We start from the raw sequence: 27,249 nt of genomic DNA, 5'->3' as shown, positions 1-27,249 counted from the left end.
TTGGTGACTATAGACTTGTATAGACAACTGCATGAACAGCAATTCCATAATGAGAACCATTTTATAAGGAATCCTCCACGAGCTGAAGGAGCAGTCCGATAATGAGAATGTTTTATGGAATTTCTGCCTATAGAGGTGTAAGCTCCTTGGCTACAATGCAAAATCTGGGACAGCGACCCTCTCCCACCCACCATGTGCAATTGATAATTCGATTTCTTCTTATGTGGAAGAAATCACTTTATCCTGGGACTCCTGTTCCCCTGATCGGTGGGGGTCACAGAGGGTCCCATAGATTATGCCCTATCCTATGGATAACCTGATATGACCAGAATGCCCCTTAAAGTGCGTGGATTTTACCACCCCTCAAAAACCAACAGGGGCAAGTAGAGAGTGGACATGCTGCACGCTGCTTCGGTCCAGTAGATGGCACTGTGTGAGGGCATTACTGCCTGTCGTCCTGCTGCTGACCAGTTAGGGCTGTGATTAGGGGGAATAAGTGGGGGGACGGGGGGTGGACAACCAAGGCATATGCTCCAGGAGCTGAGCGCCAGGAGGGCAGCAACAAGTTGATTTGCATTGGGCAGTGTATTTAGATTCAGGGCTAGGGCAGCAAACTGAACCTTTGCTCCGACTGAAGGAAAGCTGAGCTACGGCTGACACCGATCTGCCAAGGTCATTGAGATAGGCAGCAATACCTTTACACCGCTACACCTACGTGACTGACACAGCGAGTAGGTGGAATCCCTACGTAACCCGCCACTCACTTTCATAGTTCAGATTGCTGTAGGGCAGGCATGCTCAACCTGCGGCCCTCCAGCTGTTGCAAAACTACAACTCCCAGCATGCCTGACCAGTCTACAGCTATCAGCCTACAGCAGGGCATGGTGGGAGTTGTAGTTTTACAGCAGTTGGAGGGCCGCAGGTTGAGCATCCCTGCTGTAGTGGACTCACTCACTAGAATAACCCTTTATGGACCTCTTCTATGCAATTCACGCACGGAGTGGGGTGGGAGTCATTTATCATTTAAAGGGGTTATCTAATCCTATATAAAGCCCCCCAACTCTGAATATACTGACCTGGGTCTCCGCCCCCTGCGCCGCTCCTGGTCCCCGCACCGCCGCTACTGCTTCTCCCCATGCCCGGAAGAAAACAAAGCCAACGGCAGGCTGGGACGGGGACGAGCCTCACTAGCATCACCCGCGATGCTAGGGAGACTCGTCCCTGTCCCCGCCTGCAAGGTGTTTGTGCTGGCACCAAATTTATGAGTTGTGCACCTTAATAATAAATGTGGCGCGAGTGTAATGTAGTTTACACCTTTAGGGTCCATTCACACGTCCGAGTGTATTGCGGATCCGCAATACACCCGGCCGGCACCCCCCATAGAACCTTCCTATTCTTGTCTGCAATTGCGGACAAGAATAGGACATGTTCTATTTTTTAGCGGAGCCGCGTCTCGGAAGTTCGGGGCCGCGCTCTGGAAATGCGGATGCGGAGAGCACATAGTGTGCTAACCGCATCGATTCCTGCCCCATTGAGAATGAATTGGTCCACACCCGTTCCCGATATTGCGGAACGGATGCGGACCCATTTGCGGACGTGTGAATGGACCCTTATTTGTAAAATTATACCAGGGGGTTGCATGGCGTAGGTTGCAACTTTTTTTGAGCTATAATCCAGTCCTAATCTCACTTTTAGCTCTTTTTACTCACTAACTTTTTATGTGCATTTGCCAAATGATATTCACTAGGGACTCAATGTGTGTGAAAACAGTGTTACTGTGTAATATCCCTTTAAACCTCATTTCCAATAATAGCATCTGGTGGGGGGGGGGGGGGGATTCATACCGGGTTTTCTCATATCAGGCCGGCACACAGTGAGCACACTGACCACATTGTCTGTCCCCCTTCACATTCAGACACACACAGCTTGGCTTTCCGGACAGATAACAGCTGTATTTTGCCATAGTGCACTTGTCGTCCTGGAGCGAGTGATCTGCTGTGGTGTGATATGTAACCATATCCACATTGTACGCACACTCCAGATTATCAGTCCTGGGGAGCGGGTGACTAATTGCAGCAACGTGCCCAGAATCGTATGTGTAGCGGTCTATGTCGCTGCATCATATCCTCAGGATTGGTAACCAGTGACCCGTTTTTCTGTTCTGACATCTTATTGAATAAGAAATGATGTGAGATTTTCTTACGTTTACCACTGCGCCCCTGTCACCCTAACCCCTTTAACTAAGCTAAAGTGCGCATCATAAGAGCAGGAAAATATCTTTCTGTTGCCCCGTTTTCACATTAGTTCCAACTTTCTGTCCACCCTCCTAAAAGAGTTCTACGGAATAGAGAATAAGTCACCCCAAAACAGCGCCACATCTGTCCATGGGTCATTTTTGGTATTGCAGCTCAACCCTATTGAAGTAAATGGGGCTGAACTGCAATACCACATACAACCTGTGGGTAGATGTGGTGCTGTTTTGGGTAAATGGTTCTCTAATCCTGCAGATCCCCTTTAGGGGGCTCTGTTTTTGGAATAAAGCAGCCACGCTTGTCTTATCGTGGACAACCCTTTTAAATGGGTCGTCTCATAGATAATATTCTACACTTTTGAAACCAGCACCTGGATCGGAATAATTTTATAATTGCACATAATTCAAATTTGGTATAGGCACTGTTATTCAATAAAATCTGTATGCGGTGCGCCATCTATTGTTTTTCCTTATTTATCTGTCCACCTTGGTTAAATGGTGAGGTGGTCACACATGCTCAGTTCCATCCTTCAGCTGCCACCAGCCATATCTACTGTTAAAAGTTGTGAAAGTTACAGGGAAAGAAAGGACACACATCCCTGAGCTGTAATAGAGAGAGAGCTGTAGCAGAAAGGACACGCCACCTGAACTGTTATAGGAAGAGAGCTGCAGCAGAAAGGCCAGCTGCCAGCTATGAGGTACAGGGCTGGTTCTAGCATTGTCAGAGATTGTCATCTACAATTTGTGGTGTCTGATTTTCATGTTTTTACTTTAATAATGGGATAACCCCCTTTATGGGTCCATTCACACGTCCACAGTGTATTGCAGATCCGCAATACACCCGGCCAGCACCCCCCATAGAACTGCCTATTCTTGTCCGCAATTGCGGACAAGAATAGGACATGTTCTATTTCTTTGCGGAGCCGCGACCCAGAAGTTCGGGGCCGCGCTCCGGAAATGCAGAGAGCACATAGTCTGCTCTCTGCATCTCTTCCGGCCCCATTGAGAATGAATGGGTCCGCACCCGTTCCCGATATTGCAGAACAAATGCGGACCCATTTGCGGACGTGTGAATGGAACCTTAGGTCTCTTGCACACGAATGGTTTTTTTTTCCGTTTATGTTCCGTTTTTTGCGTTCCGTATACGGACTGTATACAGAACCATTCATTTCAATGGATCCGCAAAAAAAAACGGAAGGTACTCCGTATGCCTTCCGTTTCCGTATTTCCGTTTTTCTGTTCCATTGAAAGATAGAACATGTCCTATTATTGTCCGCATAACAGACAAGGATAGTACTGTTCTATCAGGGGCCAGCTGTTCCGTTCCGCAGAAAACTGAATTCACACGGACGTCATCCGTATTTTTTTGCGGATCCGTTTTTTTGCGGACCGCAAAATACAGAGAAAGCCATACGGTCGTGTGCAAGAGGCCTCAGACAGATGTTCTAAGGAGTTAAGGAGGTGGGGTTTACTTCTTTTGACCCTCTGGCACCTTGGGAGCCATGAAGCTTTGGGCACACTAAGTAGACACTAGTGACAAGGTGCCATCTAGCTGGTTCTGACGGGGTGAGGTTCGGTGGTGCTGGACATCGGAGGAGCGGGCAGTGAGATATCGGTCTCTGAACACATTTTCTGTTAGTCTTGATTGACATCTGAGTTCTCCATCAGATATTGAGGTTTTGTGCAGATATATTTTGCAAAAAAAACTCTAAAATACACACACTATAGCAGTGCGAGGATTAGCATGGTAGCTGCAAGAAAAGCAAAATGTTTCTTCTCCTGTCAAAAAGAAAACTGCAGACGAAATAGGGGAAGTGTGGGGATTTCTTCTTTTCTTTCTTGCTGCCGTAACTTCTTTGCTATTTTTGTCATGATTGCGTGGACCAGGCGTGATCCACGTGAACCTTCCTGCGTTCTAAAGGCCACACTAAAAGGGGAAAAATGACTGTGCAGAAGTCATGTGCTGGTCAACGTTAGTGCCGCTATTGACATAAAGCCTCAACCCCTCCCCTGACTTCTATGGCTGGCCATACATGGCCAAATGGTAAATCCAATAGACGAACGCATCAGGTCCTGTAGGGAGACATTGGGCTTAAAGGGGTTGGCTCATCTCAGACTTTGATGGCATATCGCTAGGATAGGTGTGGATTTTACTTCTGGGACCCACTCCTATCTCCAGAACGGGGACCCCTGAAGTGAAGGGGATCACTTATTCTCTGAAGTCCCATAGGGGTGAATTGAGGGTGGCTGAGCTTGCACTCTGGGGGCCTATTCTGGAGATAGGTGAGGGTCCCACTCGCACACCTATCTGACATTGATGGCACATTGCTAAGAAATGCCATTGATTTCTGACCCCTTTAACTTACCATTGATGAAAACCTGCTCCCTAATCGAAGCTTTTCCCCTTTGGCCTCATGCACACGACCGTTGTGTGCATCCGTGTCCGTTGTTCCGTTTTCCGTGATTTTCTGCGGTCCCATTGACTTTCAATGGGTCCGTTGAAAACTCGGAAAATGCACCGTTTATTATCCGCGTCCGTGATCCGTGTTTCCTGTCCGTCAAAAAAATATGACCGGTCCTATTCTTTTTATGGACAACGGTTCGCGGACCCATTCAAGTCAATGGGTCCGTGAAAAAACACGGAGGCACACAAGATTGTCATCCGCGTCTGTGATCCGTGTCCATTTTTTTACTATCATTTTCAAGGCAAACTTGACTTGATTTTTCTGGTCTGGTGATCCTCCAAAAATCAAGGAAGAAAAAGCGGACACGGATCACGGAACAACGGAACCCCGTTTTGCGGACTGTGAAAAAATACTGTTGTGTGCATGAGGCCTTTTTTACATATGGGAGATGAAGGCTGAATTATGTAAACCCATCCTTTAAGACCTCATGCACATGGACGTTTCTCAGCCGTTCTGTGCATTGGGGACCGCAGTTTGCGGTCCCCAATGCACGTGCACTATCCATGCAGCTGCCGCAATGGATCCAGACCCATTCAACTTGAATGGGTCCGTGATCCGTCTGCACCACAAAAATATAGAACAAGATCTATTTTTTTGTGGTGCGGAGGCAAAGAGGGTTCCGTGCCTCCGTTCCGCACCGCACCGCACCTTCGGAATGCGGACCCATTTAAGTGAATGGCTCAGCATCCATGATGAGGTGAGCACACAGCCGGTGCCCGCATATTGCGGACTGGCTATTTGCGGGCCAATTTGTAACCAGGAAATTCTCGGGTAAACCAAGCACAATGTCTTGTAGGGTTAGCTCAGCTGAATGTAATGATCTGTTGCTTCAATCTGGAGAAAATGTACTTTTAATCCATATGCAAATGAGCAGTTAAGTGCACCTAGGGCGGGCCCAAGCCACTCTGTGCACCTTTTGCTTCTCCTGCTTCCTCTGCCAGTTCCTCCTTCTCCTTCTTGATTGACAGGGTCAGGAGATGACTATGCAGGAACCTGGCCCTGTCCATCAAGAGTTTATCTCACATGGGAACAGGGGATTGGGCATGATGAAATCCAGCATGCCCGATCCTTATTGCCCCAGCATCTACGATAAGGGGAGAGCTGGGACATCGCAGTACACATGCACCTGTTGGTGAAGGTGAACATGGTTAACCCTACGAGTGGAGGAAAAGCCAGGGAAAGGAGGATCTAACACATAAAACATCGGTCGTATTGGAGGACAAACCTCCCTGACCTAAGGGATACAACAGTTGTGCAAACCTTTTGGTCCCTGCGCACATCTGGGTTTGCTAGTCTTGGACATACTGGGAATGTGAAACGTTTGTCCACTGGGATCCAGTTACAAATGCAGATGAGGGAATCATGTGTCAGTGTATTGTTTAATGGGAGAAGTAATGATGGTGCCCATCTGGGAATACGCCCAGTGCTGATGTAAGCCCTGGGACCCGAATTAGACAGGCATGGTATCTGTAGTGCACTTAGCTGGTACATGTGGTGAAGCGCTCGGGTGCACTGGTATTGTATCTATTCTATATATTGGCCCCTCCCGGGTGTAAATATGGATTCTATATAATATATATAAATGTACTGTGAGCACCCCTGAGACTTGTAATCTGTGTATGAGGCAAAGGGCACCTATTCAATTTAATGGGTATCCGTGGCATCTAATGGCGTCATCCCCTGTGGTCCTTTAGGACTGGATCGGCTTCTGCAGGGGCTTGTCGCCCAGTTTACCCAGACCCCTGAATGACAAATTACTTCTCCGCTGCTGCTTCAAAGCTGGGTGACTGGCTGGATCTGTAATTGCAGCCTTGTCACCCAGCTTTCCCAGGAACAGATATACAGCTGAATAGAATTTGAGTTTTAATACTGAAAGCAATTCATTGACTTGGGGCTCATGCACACGAACGTATTTTCTTTCCGTGTCAGTTCCGGTATTTTTTGTGGACCGTATGCGGCACCATTCATTTCAATGGGTCCGCAAAAAAAAAAAAGAAAGTTACTCCACCTGCAGTCTGTTTCCGTGTGTCCGTATTTTCATTCAGCAAAAAAAAATAGAACCTGTCCTATTATTATCCGAATTACGGACAAGGATAATACTGTTCTATTAGGCTGTTCCGTTCCGCAAAATACGGAATGCACACGGAGGTCATCCGTATCGCGTGCATGAGCCCTTATAATGATCTGTGATGGTTTTATCTGGGGGTCAGTGCTCATAAGCAGCGACAAACGATATAAGGCTGTTCCATTAACCCCTTCCTTTTTAAATTTGTATTATTATTATTATTATTATTATTTTAACCCCTTCCTTACCAAGTCCTGTGACTCTCGGTTTCGCTATGAGTCACGTGACCCGGCGAGCCTCTCTGGTGGTCACGGAGCGTTAGGGAATGACCTCATAGTCGATGTCAAAGGGAAATTGAATCATATGTTCTTATTTTGAGGGATCTGAACTGTCCTGACGCGTTTGTCGTATCCATTCCGCAGGGTTCCCGGCTTTTTTTAATTTTTTATTAATCATTACCAGGGAATATCATGCAGTGACAATCGTGTAGTCATGACTCCTGTATAACACTTTATAGCCTGGGAAGATTCTCTGCGTCTGGAATGTGTGTGCGATTAGTCATTCTGTATATACAGAGGAAGCGACTTGCGAAACGTGCGTTAGGGTCTGAGCCACATTGCTCTGTATAATAATCTTTTCATGTATTCCCTGATGTTTTTTTAATCCAGATGCAGTAAGTTTTTAGTTTTTTTTTAGTTTTTACTGATGATTGATAGGAGATGTAGATTGTTATTCTTCAGAAAAATAACGGTGATGTGAACTCTCCCTGAGGCCTCTTGCACACGGCGGATCCGCAATACACGGGCACCGGCCCGTGTGCACTCTGTTTAATGGATGCGGACTCATTCACTTGAATGGGTCCGCAGTCACGGAGATGCGGAACGATAGCACGGATTAGAACCCCACGGAAGCCCTACAGAGTGCTTCCGTGGTGTATCTGTCCGTGCCTCCGCACCGCAAAAAAAGGGACGTATCACGGACCCATTCAAGCAGAATGGGTCTCGATCCGTCCCGGCAGCTGAACGGACATTGCCCGTGCATTGGGGACCGCAAATTGCGGTCCCCAATGCACGGAACGGATACACAACGTTCGTTTGCAAGAGGCCTCATGCTGGTCAAGAACACTAATGCAGCCAAACCCAATTACAGCAGGATCGCTGACCTGTTCTAATGGGCCTTTTCACTCTCCCCCAAAAGCAGAAGTTGGAGGGTGGGGGGGTTCGATTACCGTAGGATCTTATAATAATGTAATGTCCAGGTGAAGGCGGCATTAGGAGCAAACACGAATCTGTCACAAAACAACTCAGCATGGCCCTGTACGTCATTGAAGATCTGGCTACAGTAATGTCCCACATTACAGCACCTATATGGCGACATGCATAGATATTTGGCGGTTTCCGTATAGTGTCCAAAAGGAAAATGACTTCAATAATATGACATGCAGAGAACATTTTTATTCTCTCCAGCGCCATATGAATCTAGTAGGGGATAAAATTATTTTAAAAAATTCTAATAATGTTATAACAATTATATTTTTTGGTTAAAAAACCCAGGCAGAAGCTGCAGGCTGCCTGATTAGGAGTAGAAGAGAAGAGGCTCTCCCAGTGCTTCCTGAGACACTGACATGTGTATGTAAATGTGTCAGACAGGAGTGGTTGTTCCTGATACAAGCCGTGACGTTGCTGTGTTGTGTCACTAGTGGGATGGTCAGGGCTGGGAAACTGGAGTTTCACCTTTTCAGTATCACAGAGGGAGAGTCAAGAGTTACAGGGCGAGCGCCGCAGCCCCTCTGAACAGCTGCGGATCACCACTCATCATGGGGAACCTAGCACAGGGGGAGAAAGTACAGTAGGTAAGTCATGGATGATCTGCTGGGGCAACCACAGGGCTGACCTAGACATCTGCTCAGATGCAGCTGTTGGCGGAGAGGTGCTGGGACTGCAACTTTTTTCTTTTTTTACTTACAAGAATGAACCCGGTCTGTCAAGTCTTCCTAAAGGATGGTGAATCTTCTGTTATACGTTCTTTTGCGGAAATGCGAAATATGGCGTGTTGACGTTTTCATTTTATTGTATTGATCTGAGTTGGTGGACTTTTTGAATTTTTCATTTTTGTGGATTCTCGTCATTAAACTGTTCATTTTCTTGTGGATTTTTTTTTTTTTACTATATTGCTACAGATTTTGTGGAATTTTTGAAATATAGTGGATTTTTTTGAACATTATTCTAAGTTCCTGATCTTTTTTTTTTGTAGAGGTATTGATTGCTATATTCTATTTTTCTTTTATGTTGTATTTATTTATTTTTCATTTTTCCGTGGATTTTATAGTCTGCGTCGCAGGTATTAGTGCTTCATTAGTATTACAAATTGTATATGATATTATAGCAGTCACTACCATTTATGTTTGTCAAGTCCGTTTTGACTCCTGTTGACTGTAAATATACAACTACTAATTTAAGAACGCAGTCATTAGAGTATCAGCTCTTTAGCCAAATTCTTCTACTGTCTAGGATAGACTAATAAACCCTCTGTTAAAGAACTACAACCCTAATCATGGGCTGCCAACACGACTCCAGTGTAGGACGCTTGTATTGATCTAGAGCCACCCTGCAGTGAACACTTCATTCTGGGCTCCCATTTCAAGGCCATGCAAAGCCGAGTGTTTGGAGAGGATTTTGCTTTTGGCCAAAGTGTATTTAATGGGTATTATATAACAGAGGAGCAGCGCGTTTGATGTGTTTCTTTGTATCGTATGGTCAAGGGTGTTATGTATATTGTATAGTGTGCAGATAGATAAGTAGATTGGGGCAGACACATAAAGCAGGGGGCCCCCCTTGTTCTCTATTATTTCATCACAGATCAGGCCCCCATTAAGTTTGTTTAAAGGGGTAGCCCCAGAATGTTAACTATCCACAGGAATAAATAAGTGCCTGATCCGTGGGGACTGAACACTGTACTTAGCTATCTTTGGCAGTCCCATAGACTTTCATTGGAGAAGCAGCGAGCATGCCTGACCGCCACACCATTCAAACAGAGGACACAGGACCACCATTCTCATGATTGATGGGCGTCCCCCACCAATCAAATACTTATCACATCAGGTTATATGTAAGTTGTCATTCTGTGACAACCCCTATAGCAATCCACCAGTAATTATGAGCTTTGAAAGTCATTACTTCAGCCCCTTGAATGTAATCTAATAGACTGCTCATTAAGGGTGCAGTCAGCCCTCTTATCCACATGTTACATATGATAAGCCTGTGCCTGAGATAGATAGATAATCAATAGATAGATATGAGATAGATGGACAGATAGTAGATAGATAATCAATAGATAGATAGGAGATAGATGGACAGATAGTAGATAGATAATCGATAGATAGATAGATAATCGATAGATAGATAGATAGATAGATAGATATGAGATAGAGGGACAGATAGTAGATAGATAGATAATCAATAGATAGATATGAGATAGATGGACAGATAGTAGATAGATAATCGATATAGATAATCGATAGATAGATAGATAGATATCGCTGGAGGTGGATCGCCTCCTCAGCCGCTGGCACTCCGACCGTACCGTCCAGACAGCTGTGCTGCCCACATCTTTCTACCTGTATTAGATAGATAGATAGATAGATAATCGATAGATAGATAGATATGAGATAGAGGGACAGATAGTAGATAGATAGATAATCAATAGATAGATAGACAGATAGATAGATAGATATGAGATAGATGGACAGATAGTAGATAAGATTAGATAGATAATCTCCGTGCCTTTAACTGGCCATACACTGGACCTTCAGCCGAGCATGCATGTATTTTCTGGCATGAGCCTATCTCCCCAAGAACAGAAGGATCAGCTGCTCGATCCTTCCTTCTGAAATCTGGGAGGCCATGAAACACATTACATGGTTGGCCAATATTGGCAGCTTTGACCACATGAATCTATGGCCACCTGCAGGAGTTGTTTGCTGGTGGATAGTCAGATATATAGATGTATAGATATATCTACAGTGTCTGGTCTGTATGACCCATAATGTCATTCGTCGTACAGTAAATCCCCATATGAATCCTCCGCTGATTGAGGAGCTATCACAGTGTGATACATGATACGCAGCACATAATAAAACTGTTTTTTTCCTCTATATTGAAATCCAATTAAATATTTTTAGAATGTATTCACCAAAGTATCATCAGGCGATGTCACCCAGGGCAATGTCTGTGTTATTTTAGTCTAATTTTAACACGCAGCCTTCTGAGGGTGCAGTATGTGGAGACTGAGCTGCGGGTTCTGCTGTGGACCTAAACTGCTAGCATGCTCATGCGGCGCCCTGCGCGGTAAAACTGGGTGGCAAAAACCCTCAACCTCCTGAACTGCGGCGCAGCTTCCCATTGAAAACAGTGGGAGGCGGTTTCAGTGCAGATTCATCTCTGCTTCCAAATTCCACTGTCTGAATATTCAGATCTTTAATTTTTGCTATAGATAATGCCGCCACATACTCTCCAGTATGATTTAGCATCCCATTGCCTTTGCTGCGACTCTCTGAGCTTGTAATATGTTCGATTTTGGAGCGTGTCACACATTAAATGGATAATAATCGGGTCATGTATAAAACATTGAAATTTTCTTCTTCTCTCGTAGCTATTTCAGTGGAAGCAGCTTGAGAATTTGTACTTTCGAGAAAAGAAATTTGCAGTGGAAGTTCATGATCCCCGCAGGTAAGACAGACACGGGCTTATGATATGGCTTCTGGGGGGTTTATACAGTGGCCAGTAGGAGCGCCTCGTACAATGCCTCCTAGAATACTGCTATATTACTGCTGATACAAATTCATTCTCCCAAAATACGAGGAGCACTCTCTTATCTGGGAGGGATGTACAAATCTGTTTCTACCGAACATCTTGCTTCATGAATGGAGTGCCAAAATGACTCACACTTACACAGGCAGAGCAATGGCACAGAGGAGGCATGGGATGGGGGAGGGGGTGTTGAGTCTATTGCAATACCTATGACTTAGGCAGGATGCTGAATCTCCTGTATGGAAACTTACTGGAAGTACTTCATGGTATATATAGGTGGCGAGATGGTTCTTTTTCTTGGGAGATACCTCTTTGCATACGTGAGGTCTATGATGGCCACCATAAAAGAATGCAAGCGCCTATTATCTGCACAGAGATTGAAACTGAAAAATTTAATAGAAAATTTAAATAATTCAGGTTCTGGAATTTATTTCCAGGTTTGGTCAAATTGTCTTAAATTGGTCAAACACGTTGGATAAATATCATCCAAACCAACTGATTTTGGTGGAATGGGACTAGAATCTTATGTGAATGGGAGACACCTATTTCTCCTATAAGATACATAGATAGATACATAGATAGATAATTGAAACATAGATTAATAGATAGATAGATAGATATGAGATAGATAGATATGAGATAGATAGATATGAGATAGATATTAGATAGATATTAAAAGGATAGATGGATAGATAATTGAAAGATAGATAGATAGATAGATAGATATGAGATAGATAGATATGAGATAGATATGAGATAGATAGATAATAGCTAGATATTAAAAGGATAGATGGATAGATAATTGAAAGATAGATAGATATGAGATAGATAGATAGATAGATAGATAGATATGAGATAGATATTAGATGGATAGATAATTGACACATAGAAGATTTCTCTTTTGACGGTAGGTCACAGATATTTCACACACATTTTCTAGCTGGTCATACATTAACCGTTTACTGTTATCTGTGCTGTTCATCATAGCAAGTTAATATTTTTTTTCTCTTTCTCTTGAATTTTCAGAATATCTGCATCAAAAAGAACCTTTGGACAGAGCGGTTTTGTGGTTCAGACCTGGTATGCAAACAATTTCCTGATCAAGTCCATATGGGTGATGGCAATTAGCCAACATCAATTCTACTTGGACAGAAAACAAAGCAAAGTAAGTTAACGTAATCAGTCCTGAGTCGCGCTATCACTGTGTAGATATCCTCTGTAAATATCTGCCTGTTTTTTTTTTTTTTCTTAAATGGATACAGGCAATTAAGTGTTAAATGACCCAGCCCACTATATATAAGCGAAGATATAACTTTATTAATTAAGGAATGCAGGGTTGTGACAGCAGCAAAGCAAATCCTAAAATGTACATAATGCTGCATATACAAACAATAATGAAAGAAGATACTAAATAAATAAATAAACTACTGAAGATATATGTCACTAAAATAGTCAACACCTAGCTTAAAGGGACATTGGACATTCATGGTTTATTGCTAGGGTATGCCATCAATGTTAGATAGGTGCGGGTCCCACGTCCACAAAATCATTCACTATTCCCCTGTATTCCAATTCATATCCTCCTTTAGGCCCCATTCACACCACCGCATTTTTGGGTCCGCATCCGATTCGCATTTTTTACAGGTAGGAATGCGGACCCATTCATTTCAATGGGTACGCAAAAAGTGTAGACAGCACATGTCCATTCCGTAGCCCCGCAAAAAAAGATAGAACATGTCCTATTCCTGTCCGTTTTGCGGAAAAGAATAGGCATTGTTACAATGAATCCTCAAAAAAAACAAAAACAAATGCAACATGGACACCATCTGTATTTTTGGCAGATCCGCATTTTGCATGTTAATGGGGCCTTAACGCAGCCTACAACCACTGACGCTGGGTTCAGACCTGAGCGTTCTGAAACGAGCGCTCTGTATGCGCGATTGTACGGGCGTTTACAATCGCGCATACAGAGATAGGGGTGCACACATTGTCGCGCGTTCCCGAATATCTATGTGCGGGAACGCGCGACAAACGCCCAAAAAAAAGCTCAAGCACTTGTTTGAGCGTCGGGCGTTTTACAGCGCGATCGTACGCGCTGTAAAACGCCCAGGTGAGAACCATTCCCATAGGGAATCATTGGTTCTTGCCTGTTGTGCGTTTTACAGCGCGTAGGAACGCGCTGTAAAACGCTCAGGTGTGAACCCAGCGTGAAGGTCGAGAATATCAGCTGTGTGCAAAAAGAGTGATTACTGTAGCGGTGAGAGGTCTGTCCCTCCGATATCAGGCGGAAAATGTGCTTAATGGGGGTCTTTTACATTTTAAAGGCCTCTGGGCTTGTCTAGGACAATGATGAAATCAAAGGACTCCCACCGACACCGCTGGAGACAGGCTGGCTGTCTTTAAAATTATATTAGCACCTCTTTATATCTTGACCTGCCCCTTATTTTGTCACTTCAAGACCTAGTTTTGACACCTTATAATTAGGTAAAGGTTTCTGGATGACCCGTGTGATAAACTAATTATCATGGAGGGGAAGGGTCTGGATTTTTTGCCATTTATCCAGATGAGGAACACTACAGTCAGTCCCTATGAAGCCTGAAGTGGCTGACAACAGGGTTATAGCTTGGGGTCTGGACCTTATAGACAAATTGTAAATGTCTGAAAAAAAATGGCCATATGTTTGTCATGGACATCTAGTTTCAACTGACCTACTGATCTTCCACAGGCCAAAATTGCGACCGCCCGTAGCCTGGACGAAATTGCTATGGATCTGACGGACAGCAGCACTAGCAGAATTTCCAAAATGATAGACGGAAAAAATCCAGTGATCATGGCCAGCAGCGGCAGCCTAATCTCTTCAGGTATGCATTTTTTTTTTCCCTATCGCATTTATGTAATTCAAAAATATTTAGTGAAAACCAAAAAAGTTAGAGAAATGACCAACATGTATCTGGTGACAGGTTCCATAGACTCTGAAGTCAGCGAAGAGCAGAAAACGGAGAAAATTCAAGAACTGAAGAAAAAGGAAAAGGATTTACAAGACGTTCTCCTGAAAAAGATCGAAGAACTTAAGAAGATATGTATGAGAGAGGCGGTAAGTGACCATGAGAGGGCTGAATGGTCAAGGACACCATGATAGGTCCTGACAGATGGGGGCACCATTGGATCTCTTCCTTTTTAAAGAGATGGTGGGACCAAGGAGTCAGATTTTTTGATTTTTTTTGGGACAATTCCTTGACCCTTTATTATAAACTGATCACAAAGTCTTCCCCTGATGAAACCCCCATGGCTCAAGTCTAATCTGTGGGGAAACCTGGCAGTAAGTGTTCAATTTTCTTTTAGTGCCAACACAGCGGAAATTGAGCATTACACAGTGCCCATTCACATCGATGGCTTGTAATGCAGGACAGGACAGGTCCTCCAGACCGAGAGACGCTCTTTCTATCCTATTTTCTCTGTGGTCAAGAGATTGTGAATAAAAATGTCCTAGTAGGGGTTTTTTTTTGTTTTTTTTTAACTGAACAACCCCTTTAATGAGGAGATGGTCTTGTAAGTTTTTGCCTATAAACATACAATATCTTCATTCAAAAAATTGTTTTTCTAGGAACTAACTGGGAAGCTGCCAACTGAGTACCCGCTGAACCCCGGTGAGAAGCCCCCTAATGTCCGAAGACGAATGGGCACCACCTTTAAACTGGATAATAATATTCTCCATTGTGAAGAGGTAAAAAAAATAGTTTGAGGCAGCTAATGATGTGACATGTTATCTGCATACAGGAAGTGGTCCGATCACTTCCTGTGTGTCCTGATGGTATAGGAGATGAATACTTAGGATTTTTTGTAATGTGTTTTTCTGTTTTTATGGGGGGTTTTTTGCACCCAGGAATCCGACTTACAGAATTTGGAGCACAAGTTCCTCATACAACAACAAATGGTTGAAGCAACAAAAAAACTTTTGTTGGAGCCTGACCTCGCGAAGAATGTTAAGAGGAAGAGGAAGCAGGATTATAGTGATGCCATAAAGAGACTACAGGACATAGAGAGTGCGATCAATGAATACAGGATCAAGAGAGGGAAAGACCCAACCAAGAGGGCCTCTCTTCTCCTACAAGGTAAGAGCAACCGACCCCATCTGAAATTTGTAATACTTATGGGCATTAAAGAAGGAGCAACCCCAGGGTGTCCAATTCTCTCCTTATGTAATTCCATCAAACCTCAAAAGACCTCAGGGTTAAAGGGGTATTCTGAGACTTACAAATTGTTGACCTGTCCTCAGGCCATCAATATCTGATTGGTGGCGGTCTCACTCACAGCACCCCTGACAGTCGGAAAAGGGCTGCGGCACTCGGCTGAGCGCTGCAGCCTCTTCTTTGGCCTGTAACATGACGTCCATCGGTAACATTGCCCTTGTGCATCTTAAAGAGGTTTTCCTGGATTTAAATATTGTTGACCTATCCTCAGGATCCTCGCTGATGAGCTGTTTGAGGAGACCGCAGAGCTCCCATGAGCGCCACAACCTCCTTGCAGCTTACCAAGCACAGCGCCGTACATTGTATATTGACATTGCTGAATGGTGGGGGTCCGACTCCTGGGACCCCCCTCCCAGTCTCTTAATGATAACCTATCCTGAGGATAGGTCATCAATATGTAAATACAGGAGAACCCCTTTAAGTCCCATTCAAGTGAATGGGATTGAGTTGTAAAACCCCTTTAATGCAGTCATTACCAGACCCCCACCATAACGTTACCATATATTGAATGATCATTAGCTGCTGCGTTTCCCCCATGAACGGAATCCTCTGCTTTTTACCACAATTCACAGCATTTGTTCTTGTTCTGACATTTGCCCCCCTCTTGCCTCTAGGAGGCATCAGCGAGGTGGAAGCTGTGACTAAGTTCATCTTATAATGACAGATGATAGCATTATGGTACCACGCCGGCTCCTTCACGTCGCCACTATTGTTAGTCCAAGTCATTAAATGAAATTTTGGCATCCTCCTAAACAATATTGCCGGGTTTAATCTGGACTAATTGGCTTTTTTTGGTTTAATTATTTAAAAGAAAGCATTAGTCATCCATTAGTGTCGCCTCTTCCTGTTCTCTTCACTAAATGCTTTTTTTTAATACTTTATAGATGATATCATCCCATCAGAAAGCAGCTCCTTGTCCGATACAACCACATTTGATGATGGTAAGTATCTACAGAAAGTAAATTAGTAGTTAACAGCGCCCCCTAGTGTCTGGTTTTGTGTGAATAAATGGTCTTGTTGGAACATATACTTTGGTGTCTCTCTACCAGAATGAACATTTTCCTTCTTTTCAGATGACTCACTCTACCTACAAGGGCAAAGATCCAGTTCCTTGCAGAATTCCCCCAAGACCCGACTTCCGAAAGACAGAAGCCTTAACAGAAAATCCTCCCTCAATGAACAGTTTTCAGACATGCGCCTCTCAGGGTAAAGCATCTTTCAGATCAGTCACTTGTGGGGGTATCAGGGGCACCGGTATCTGCTGTAACACATGACAACCAATGACATATATAGATCGGATGAGGCCAAATTCGCACGTCGTGGATTTTACGTGGAATCTGCCCTGAGCTCAACCCAATTCTCGGATTCCCCAATCCACGCCGTCTTCTGCGAGAATAGTTTGTTATTCTTGCAGATTCCACGTGGAAAACCTGTGGACTAGCCCCTATCCAAAGACAAGGAGCCAATCCCCATGCTGGTGCACGACGCCTTCCCCGGCAGAGGTCCAAGTGTCAACCTCAGATTTCTCCCGCGGATCTTCTAGTAACGTACATGTCGGTTTTCCCATAGGCCATAAACATTAGACTAATATAGGCTAAACTAATTTTGGCAGAACCAACCCAATGTGTATGGGCGGTGTCCCGACTTTTTAAATATGTTGCGGAATATAAGGACCGAGCCAGTGGATTTCAACATGCCCGATCCTTTTGTTCTCAGGGGTGATAAGCCGCCTGCAGAGATACAGTATCTGCCATCAGTTTATTACCCTCTTACTATTGGATACATAGGGACTCAGAGCCGAGGGTGAGTCAGAAGTCAGGAACCATGCAGGTGCAGTGTGTACAGCGCCATCCGCTGCAGTCATCTGTAACCGCTTGGTATTTGTGGTTATGCGCCCAGCTGTGTTTGCTGGAAGGAGGTATGCTGTATAATTCAGCCTTTGTTTTAGGTGTAGTGCGAGCCAGACAATGAGATTTCACAGTATAGTCCTAATTACAAGCAAATACATGATCCCTGGGGTTACAGGATTTGCTTGTAATCCAGATCCGGACAATCTATGAAAGCCAGAATTAAAATAATATCCCAAAATATTGAAACCCCTAAACATATGGAAACCTAATACATGGAAATGTTTGCATGTAATGGAACTGAGAATTCACAATTTACCTTGAGAATATTAAATCAGTGCAATAAGCCATAAGACAGCGCCACCTAGTGGACAAAAAAAAAATCAGTTTTTAATGAAAAGGCTACTTTTTAGTACATCTGTGTTTATTGAATTAGCTTTTTTCTATGATTGTTGGTGATTTGGTTTACACATATGCATCCTTTTTGTGCATTCTATCATTTTGTACAACTTCGAGCAATGAGTTTTATGGGTTTTTTTTCTTCTTCTTCCCATGTATAGTCACAGAGAACCTACTTCAACACACAGCAGCCCGTACAAGACTGCCGAGCGGAAGCCTCACGGGGGCAGGAGCATGCCTTCCACTCCTGTGCTAACACGAAACGCCTACAGCAGCAGCCATCTCCAGTAAGTAGGAAATAACTTAGAGCAGCATAACGATGGATCAGGAACATGGGGCGTGAGCGATCAGAGGGTTGAGGGTCCATCCACACGTCCGCAACGGTTTTGCGGTCACACCGGTCATGTGCGTTCCGCATTTTGCGGACCGCACATGGCCGGCACTAATGCCTTTCCTTGTCCTTCCTTTTGCGGGGCTGCAGAACAGAAGTGCAGATGCGGACAGCACACTGTGTGCTATCCGCATATTTTGCAGCCCTATTGAAAATTCTTGGGTCCGCACCCGTTTTGCAAAATTGCGGAACGGATGCGAACCCATTTTGCGCACGTGTTCGCATCCGTATATTGGTGGGAATATAGAATGTCTTATCTAGAACTTTCTAAGCAACCCAACCTAAATTACCTATCCATGTGAAACCGTGCATTGTTTTTTTCTTTTGGGGTATTTAACGTAGGCCACCAATGTCTATACAGTGGGGGGGGGTGTCTCACCTCCAAAACCACCACTGATCACCAGACCAGGGAATGCCACTTCCCATCATGGGAGGTTGAGGCTGAGTTCACGCCTGGTGGATTTTGCTGCGGACATGTGGCCTTAACTTCATAGCTTATCCTAAGCCTAGGCCTTCAATGGAAAAGTCTGTAAAACCAATTTTTTTAAAATAAAAAGAATAAGTTCAAACGTATAAAGAATAAGAATTAAAATATAATACGTTCAAAAGGGTCGGATTTGCCATGGAAATTTCCGCAACTAATCCACAAACCATCTGCAGGGAAATCCTGAAAACAAATCCGCACCAGATTTTGGAGATTTGAGTCTAGATCTGAGGCTGTGGATTTTCTTGCAGAATTTTGCATTTATGGATTTTGCTGCAAATCCCCTGGTAATCTGCAGTAAAAATCTGCAGCAATGGGGTTGCTAGGGAATTTTATTGCGTATTTTTGGCTTTTCTATTACAGTCAGTAGGGAAGACTGTGTGGATGAGATTTGTTAGCGTTTCCTCCACTAGCCTGCTACTGTAATATGACATGGATTTTACCTCCGCACAGAAAATTAGCATTTCTTCTACGTGTGAATTTTTCCCTTACTGAATATATGTCAAATGTTTTTGAAACTAAATTGTGTTCTGTCTCTGATTTGCCAGGAATGAAGGAGTAAGCCATAACGGCCGTCAGCGGCGGGGAAGCTTAGAATCCCACACCCCTCTCATTGTGGATTCTGTAGATGGAAGTACAACATTCTCCATCTCCAAGAGTCAAAGAAGCAACAGCACAGAGGTTCTGGATGATGGCTCTTCTTACACCAGCCAGTCTAGCTCAGAGTATCATAGCACGCCGCCAAAACAGAACTACTCTTATACCACCCAGACCCTGGACAATCGCCCCCGAGATAGAAGGCGTCACAAGAAGCAAAACTTCTCTGCAGCAAACTCTGGAAGTATGCCAAACCTGGCACACAAAGACGCACGAAACGGCGTTTATCAAACCCCCCAGAACCAACCATCCTCCAGCTATTACATCACCGGCTATTCAGCCTATCACGATAGCGACCCCTACTACAACGGCGGCTACATTTATGAAAACGATACAGAAGGCCAGTATAGTGTTAACCCCTCATATCGATCGTCCATGCACTATGGCTACGACCAGTACATGAGGTATGATGCCGACCAGTATGTGCCTCTCAGTGCATATGCAACGTTAAGGCTTCCGAAAAAGAAACCTGTAAAGACTACACAGCAGATCACCAAGAACATTAACAAGGCCATTGTGGCCGAGCATTTACGGGGATGGTACCAAAGGGCAGCGTTCAATAAAGATGGCACTCACGGAATGGTTGAATCCGAGCGGGGGTCACAGAGGAGCCTCTGTTATGCTTCTATGCAAGTTCCCTCATCTCCTAGCATCAGGCCTCCATCTTGTTCATCCGGTAAGTTGGGGCAGTCTTGCTGTGCTTGGCTATAGGGAGTCCTTTCTTTTATCACAACATAGTAGATTGACCTAATGGGGTGCCTGACTTCAGGGCTTGGTCTTGTTTTGGTAGGCTATGAGGTTATACCTTGGTTTTCCTGTAGGGGCGCTGTAGCTGTTAGCATTAGTATTGCGGTACCAGAGCGGGATTGTTTCCAGAAGTTGAAAGCAAGAGCACCATCGGACTTTGGTTTATTGGGACATCTCATAGACAGACACCTCTCGAAAAAGAAAGGGGGGTGGTTCCTCTACTGTTCAAGAGATGAAAAAAAAAACTACAAATTTTTAAGAAAACTTTTTTTCATGGTTTTTGTTTTCTCCATATTCTAGTGTCTTCCACGAGCACAGCAGGGAGTCGGTGGGCACACAGCAGCACACTGGTTTACCCAAACACCGTACCTCACGCCTCATATGCTGGCTACTCCACTGCTTATAGCAGCACGCCTCTGCCTAGCAGGTGAGTCCTGGATTGCGGGCTGACCGGTTTAACATTCTCAACTTCTACAGACCCGGAACGTGTTGAAAGGGTCCTCTCTCCATCAATCGTTCTGTGTTTTTCTTTCGCATTTTGGGTGTAAGGTCAATAATTTGTCTAGAAGACATGGGAGAAAGCCCATTAGAGGTGCAGGATGCCTGTCATTCCAAGATGTTAACCCTATTAACCTGTGGTGAAACAGTAAGTCTACCAGAAGGATGGGGTCATGGTGATCTTCTCAGTGTCTACATACATATACCGTAGTTGAATGCTTCCACCACTATCTGCCAGTTTACTTATGTTCAACCCTGTCTTACAAATTCGTAGCATGGAGACCCCCCTCCCTCTACACATACCCCCTATTCAGGCACAGGAAGCTCTAATGCTCCATTAACACCCCCTCCCTCTTCCCATCCCTTGTAAGAAAGATGGACCCCTTCCTTTGTGTGCAAATGTTGAGCTGTCTAAGCATTCGGAAGACCTGCCCACGTTAACACCTGTCAACAGAAAAGGAGATGGAGCATATCTGGGCATCATGTGCCCCTCTCCACCTAAACTGTTATGCAGGTTCCACATCCTGGCTCTTAAAGGGGTTGACCAGGATTAGAAAAACATGGCTGCTTTCTTTCTAAAAAAAAAAACGGCACCACACATGTCCACAGGTTATTTTTTGTATTGTAGCTCAGCCCCATTCACTTCATTGGAGCTTCAATGCCAGACCGAGCCAATGGACCATTGTGGAGCTGTTTCTTGAAGATAGCAGACATTTTTTTTTCTAACCCTTTACTCAAACCCTGTCCACCATTTTTCCTGCCACTCTTTGTATGCTAATGAGTTTTGGGTCCAACTAGAGATGTGACCCCATTTTCACAATGCCTGAAGATGCTACAGGTCCTTCCAGCTTCAGAAGATCCTCTGGTGGGCCCAGGCTCTGATACTGTAGTGGGCTCCACCGGTCCAGGATAAACAAAATAAAAAAATAAATTTGGAACTGCCTTTGGATGCAATAACTTGCCATTAGAGTCCATATCTTTGAATCAAAACCTGTTAGACTTTATTGACGATATGGGGGTTGGACCCCAAGAATAATTTCCTCTGGTGGGCCAAAGGAACCCCACTCTGACCCTGGGTACTTCTGTAGTACATGGTATAGCGCCTCATCCATAACTATGTTTTGTTAACATTTATTTTTATTCTTATCCATAGAACTTTCCACACGTATACTCCCCAGATGGACAACCCACACGTCGTCCCACTAAGTGACGGCCCTCTCCCGGACACCGAAGACATCTTATGGCATGAAGACTCCAAACCCGGCACCTTAGTATGAAGCGACTGACTCACCATACTTTACCCCACCCTCCACTTATCACCTCATGTGCCTTGCAGTGAGAGCATCGATATTGCAAAATCCGCCATAGCCTGATCGGCTGGAGTATCGGCACTGGGATGCCGCCGGGAAAACCAGTTAACTTTCTACGACTGACAAGGCACAGTCTACCGGCTTATAAAACAGGCACTTGGTTTTATAAAGGAACTTATCAATAGCACTTTTTTTTTGTAAACTTTTTTTTTTTTAAATAACTGTGAAGACAACTAGTGGCTGAAATGGTGTACTGCAGCAGGAGAAAAGCTCAAAAACGGAACGGATAACACTTTACAGTCAGTATTGGACCATTGATATGAAGGATTATAACAAGAAGGCAACGCCATGTCTCAAATAAAATCCAATGCTTCCAAAAAGTTAAAAACCGACCCTAAAAATCTGTATATATGAAGATGTGTATATAGGTTTTCTTGACTACTTTTTATCGGCATTGTATGTTTTTTTATATATATATTCTCCTAATACTTTGCTTACAGAGCTCGATGAATGAATGATAATTTCTTATGGTACAGCTTGGTTTTTAGAAATGATCACCAATTGGATCTTGTTTTTTTATATCTATATATGCATAATGGTTGTAATCTGCTGGTCAGGTGTCACTTATATCTTTTTATTTTTTTTTAATGGAACAGTTGTGGAAGAGGAGGATTTTTGTGTGCGTGGATGGTACGGGTGGAGATTAGAGATGAGCCAATTTCGTTTGGTGGTAAAAGCAGAATTGCGTTATGGATTCCGTTACCACGGACCGTAACGCAATTCTATGACGGAATGCATAACGGAATGCCTTTAGAGCTGCAAAACGGATCCGTCCCGTTTGCGTTATGCAGGGGAGTCCTCTCCTGCATAACGGAAATGGGACGGATCCGTTATGCAGGCCATAGACTTCTATTATGACGGATTGAATAACGGAATGCCTCTAAAGAATTGCGTTATGGTCCGTAGTAAAGGAATCCATAACGCAATTGTGCTTTCAACACCAGACAAAGTGCAAACGAATTTGATAACATGAAATTCGATCATCTCTAGTGGAGATCTGCAAGCATGTCAGGGGCCAGAAATCTGTCGGGTCTTGAGCAAAATGGAGTAGGAATAACAATAGTAATCATTATTATTACATTTCCGTGGATTAAGCTAAAACCTAACTTTTAAGTGGTTTGTGGCATAATTTTAATAGATAAATTTTGGGTCAATCCAACATTCGTGGAGTTTTACACTTTAAGGCCTCATGCACACGACCGTTGTTGTGTTCCGTTCTGCAAAATGGGGTTCCGTTGTTCCGTGATCCGTTTCCGTGTATCTTCCTTTATTTTTGGAGGATCACCAGACATAAAGGAAAGTAAAAAAAAATCAAAGACAGGTTTGCCATGCAAATGATAGGAAAAAAATGGACGCGGATGACAATCTTGTGTGCCTCCGCGTTTTTTTGCGGTCCCATTGACTTGAATGGGGCCGCAAACCGTGTTCCACGAAAATAATAGGACAGGTTATATTTTTTGGACGGACTGGAACCACGGATCACGGACACGGATGACAAACGGTGCATTAGCCGAGTTTTCAACGGACCTATTGAAAGTCAATGGGTCTGCAGAAAATTATGAAAAACGGAACAACGGACACGGAATAAAACAACGGTCGTGTGCATGAGGCCTAAAACGTCGCTGCTTTTTTTTTTTTTCCCATTTTCCTGAAATAGTGCAATGTCCACAGATTGTGTCTGGTATTGCAGCTCGACTCCATTGAAGTGAATTTGGCCTGAGCTGCAATAGCTCTGTTTTTGCTTTTCTATCCCTGGACACAGTTGGATGAGCCAGACCCCGTCTTCCCAGGAGCCCCATAGCAGCGGCATCAATGCTCCTCGAAGGAGTTTCAAGGATTAAAAAAAAATTGTCTGCTCATATTTCGGAAACAGCGCCATCGCTGTCCATGGTTGTGTCCGGTATTACAATTCAGTCCCATTGACTTCATTGGAACTGGTCTGTAATGCCAGAACTAACCCATGGGCTATATTGGCGCTGTTAAGTATAACTAGGGACAGGATTAACGTAGTGTTGAGTGCCCCCATGTCACAGGAGTTCCTGCTTCACCCACCGTGGTCCATAGATCCGGGTCTCCGGAATTTTTTTCTGTACAATCAACACTATCTGACCTGAGGCTTGTTAGTCACTTGATCACTTGACTCATGTTATGTAGCAGAACCACAAAGCAGGATTTTTTAACCAGCCCTGCAACTTGAAATAGATGCTTTTTCCGTAAACCAACGCATTTCGGTCCACTTCCAGTCGGCAGCTCTTCTATAGAAATCCATTCATTATCATTCCAGCAAGTAAACCAAGCGCAGGAGGAGCGCAGCTGCGTATTTCCAGGAGAGCCCCTGTCCATATGGTGCCTATGTGGATGCCACACTGACATTTCAACGCGGTCTCTGGGGCTTCACTTGTGTACAAGGGCTGCAGGTTTTTCCAGAAATGTTAAAAAAAAAACTTAAGGTTACTAAGTCTAGAACAAATGTTTTAGTACTATGCAAAAGTCATCACAAGCGCAGGGCAAGGCATGCTTAAACAGGTGCCTGCGCTCACCCCGTGCAACGCCGTCCCTTCGGGCCATATTCCAGGGGATTAACCAGTTTTCTGCTAGACAGGCTTGCAGATCCCTCCCTCGACCTCACGTGTGTGAGGAAGGTTGTGTTTGTTCGTCTTTAGATTTGAGAATCAAGCTGGTCCTTAGTCATTTGGAATATCTGGGTATAGAAATGAAAGGAGAAATCCGTATTTATTTGTTTTGTACAGCACCTTCCTTGGAAATGTTCCCTTTTTTTGCATTTAAACTTCTGGAGCCGATTTTTGTATGGGTCCAATAATAAAACAAATGTGATGGATTGCTTGTCTGTGTGCATTTCCTAAGGTAATATAGAATCTATACAAGACTGAGGATTAAGGGCCACAGGGACATAGCTGTGCTGGGGCGTAATGATCTGGGTCGCAGAGGGTGCAACCGCGACCGGGCCCGCTGCACTTACGGCATGAAGTACAATTACAGTGCCAGGCCCCGTCACAGCACTCATGACAGCAGCATCACATGCGGTCGGTCCGGCATCTATCAGGCCCCAACGCTGTCCTACAGGTAGTATTCACCAGCGGGTGGACGAAGCCTGACTAAGGCTACTTTCACACTGGCGTTTTTGCTGGATCCGGCAGGGTTCAGCAAAAACGCTTCCGTTACTGATAATACAACCGTCTGCTTCCGTTATGAACGGATCCGGTTGTATTATCTTTAACATAGCCAAGACGGATCCGTCATGTACTCCATTGAAATTCAATAGGGGAAGAATCAGTTTTCTATTGTGTCAGAGAAAACGGATCAGCCCCCATTGACTTGCATTGTGGTTCATCCCAGAACGGAAAGCAAACCGCAGCACGGTATGAAAACGGAACGGAATTTAGTCCCCATTGACTGAATGGGGACAAAACGGAAGCGTTTTTTTTCCCCAGTATTGAGACCCTATGACGGATCTCAATACCGGAAAACATTAACGCTAGTGTAAAAGTAGCCTAACATCATACGTGAATACTGCTAGTAGGGCAGTGCCGGGCCCCGTTACATCCGTGGGCACTATAGGGACATTACTGGGGGAAGTGGGGGAATAAACATTACTGGGGGCAGTGGAAGGACATTACTGGGGGCAATGGTAAGATATTATTACCAGAGACCAGGGATTTAATGATCACGGTCACAGAGGGTGCGACTGGGCACGGTGAGAAGGGGGCGATCCAAAGTTTGCCCTGGGGCCCATACAACTCTAGTTACGCCACTGTAGCTGTGGTGGCAGACACTATGTCTGGGAGTCCTGAAAACCCCCATCATAATAGTGGTCGCTATATAGGTGGTCCTTTTAAAGGGGTAGATTTTTTTGCCCAATTTGGGTTATGATTGATGATACAGCAAATCAATTTACAAGGACCCATCATCAGCACTGCATGCGCCTGACGATCATTAAAGGGGTTGCTGTGCTATGCAGTTTCTGCAGCTCCTATGCATGGCAATGGAAGCTACTGAAACAGCACTGGGCTGGTAGTCAGGTCTCCAACGGGCAGGTATTTTGTGGGCTACATATTCCATATATCTGTGATGATGTAAGGTCTATAAACAATACACTCCTTAAAAACTTTACGTGACTTGCAAATATTAACATCATTGTTAAAGGAACCCCAAAGCTGAGGTTCAGGGGATAACGGGGTTGCTGTATAAGGCCTCATGCACACGACCGTATGTCTTTTGCAGTCCGCAAATTGAGGATCTGAAAAATACAGATACCGTCCATGTTGCATCCACATTTTTTGAGGACCCCTTGACTCCAGTGGGTTCGTGGTCCGCATTTTGCAGGCAAGTATAGGACGTGTTCTATCTTTCTGCGGAACGACATACAGATGTGGAAAGCACAGATCACCCGTGTGCTTTCCGCATCCGTATGTCCATTCCACAAAAATAAGTCAATGGGTCCACAAAAAGAACTCGGACGGCATACAGATTTTATCCATATTTGGTGGATCTGCTGTTTTTGGACCGCAAAACATAGTCATGTGCATGAGGCCTAAAGTAGAATGCAGAGCATTGTAAGGCCAAGGAGAGAGGAAAAGATGGGTGATCTTTGGCCACTGTTGGGGCTCCTTAATACAGAAGCCGTTGACCCACTGTAGCCATTAAAGGCAGCCTTCACAATGGTAATGATGGCCTAAAATGCCGAACCTACAGCAGATACCAGTTGATTAGCCGCAATTTCTACTATTTCTTTATAGGGTATGGTCAGACGTGGCGGAATATTTCAAGCTTGGATCTCACTAAATATTGGCATGTCTGGTAAGATGGGTTCCCACCTGAGCTTTGCATTACATGGTCAGCCATTCATTTTACTGCAGGGGAAATGTATAGTCAGACACGGCTGTCCCAAGGGATAACACCAGGAGGGTACAACTTGCAAATGTAGAAAGTAAAGGAACTGCCCCAATCAGGGGCGTAACTAGAAGTGCCTGGGCCCCACAGCAAATTTTTGTATGGG

At 44.4% G+C, this 27,249-nt stretch overlaps 1 protein-coding gene across 3 annotated transcripts in view; it reads left to right on the top strand.

The window, feature by feature from the left end:
* The window catches only part of LOC122943308 (FERM domain-containing protein 4B-like), a 79,783-nt gene extending 56,790 nt beyond the window's left edge, over positions 1-22,993 (top strand). For 2 of the 3 annotated variants that reach the window (XM_044300942.1, XM_044300941.1), the window contains exons 7-18: positions 11,432-11,508; positions 12,616-12,754; positions 14,315-14,450; positions 14,550-14,683; positions 15,194-15,313; positions 15,473-15,701; positions 16,724-16,780; positions 16,913-17,045; positions 18,247-18,372; positions 19,509-20,293; positions 20,665-20,791; positions 22,016-22,993. In XM_044300942.1, coding sequence (XP_044156877.1) covers positions 11,432-11,508; positions 12,616-12,754; positions 14,315-14,450; positions 14,550-14,683; positions 15,194-15,313; positions 15,473-15,701; positions 16,724-16,780; positions 16,913-17,045; positions 18,247-18,372; positions 19,509-20,293; positions 20,665-20,791; positions 22,016-22,139 — 2,187 coding nt within the window. In that variant the 3' untranslated portion in view covers positions 22,140-22,993. Of the gene's footprint in view, positions 1-8,502; positions 8,634-11,431; positions 11,509-12,615; positions 12,755-14,314; positions 14,451-14,549; positions 14,684-15,193; positions 15,314-15,472; positions 15,702-16,723; positions 16,781-16,912; positions 17,046-18,246; positions 18,373-19,508; positions 20,294-20,664; positions 20,792-22,015 lie in introns of those variants that run through there. The other variant, XM_044300944.1, reaches the window with a different exon arrangement.
* The last annotated feature ends 4,256 nt before the right edge of the window (positions 22,994-27,249 follow it).

The sequence above is a fragment of the Bufo gargarizans genome, chromosome 7, assembly GCF_014858855.1.
Source record: "Bufo gargarizans isolate SCDJY-AF-19 chromosome 7, ASM1485885v1, whole genome shotgun sequence".
Taxonomy (NCBI): domain Eukaryota; kingdom Metazoa; phylum Chordata; class Amphibia; order Anura; family Bufonidae; genus Bufo; species Bufo gargarizans.
Note: the sequence above shows the minus strand (reverse complement) of the source record. Positions and strands in the feature narration are given on the sequence as shown.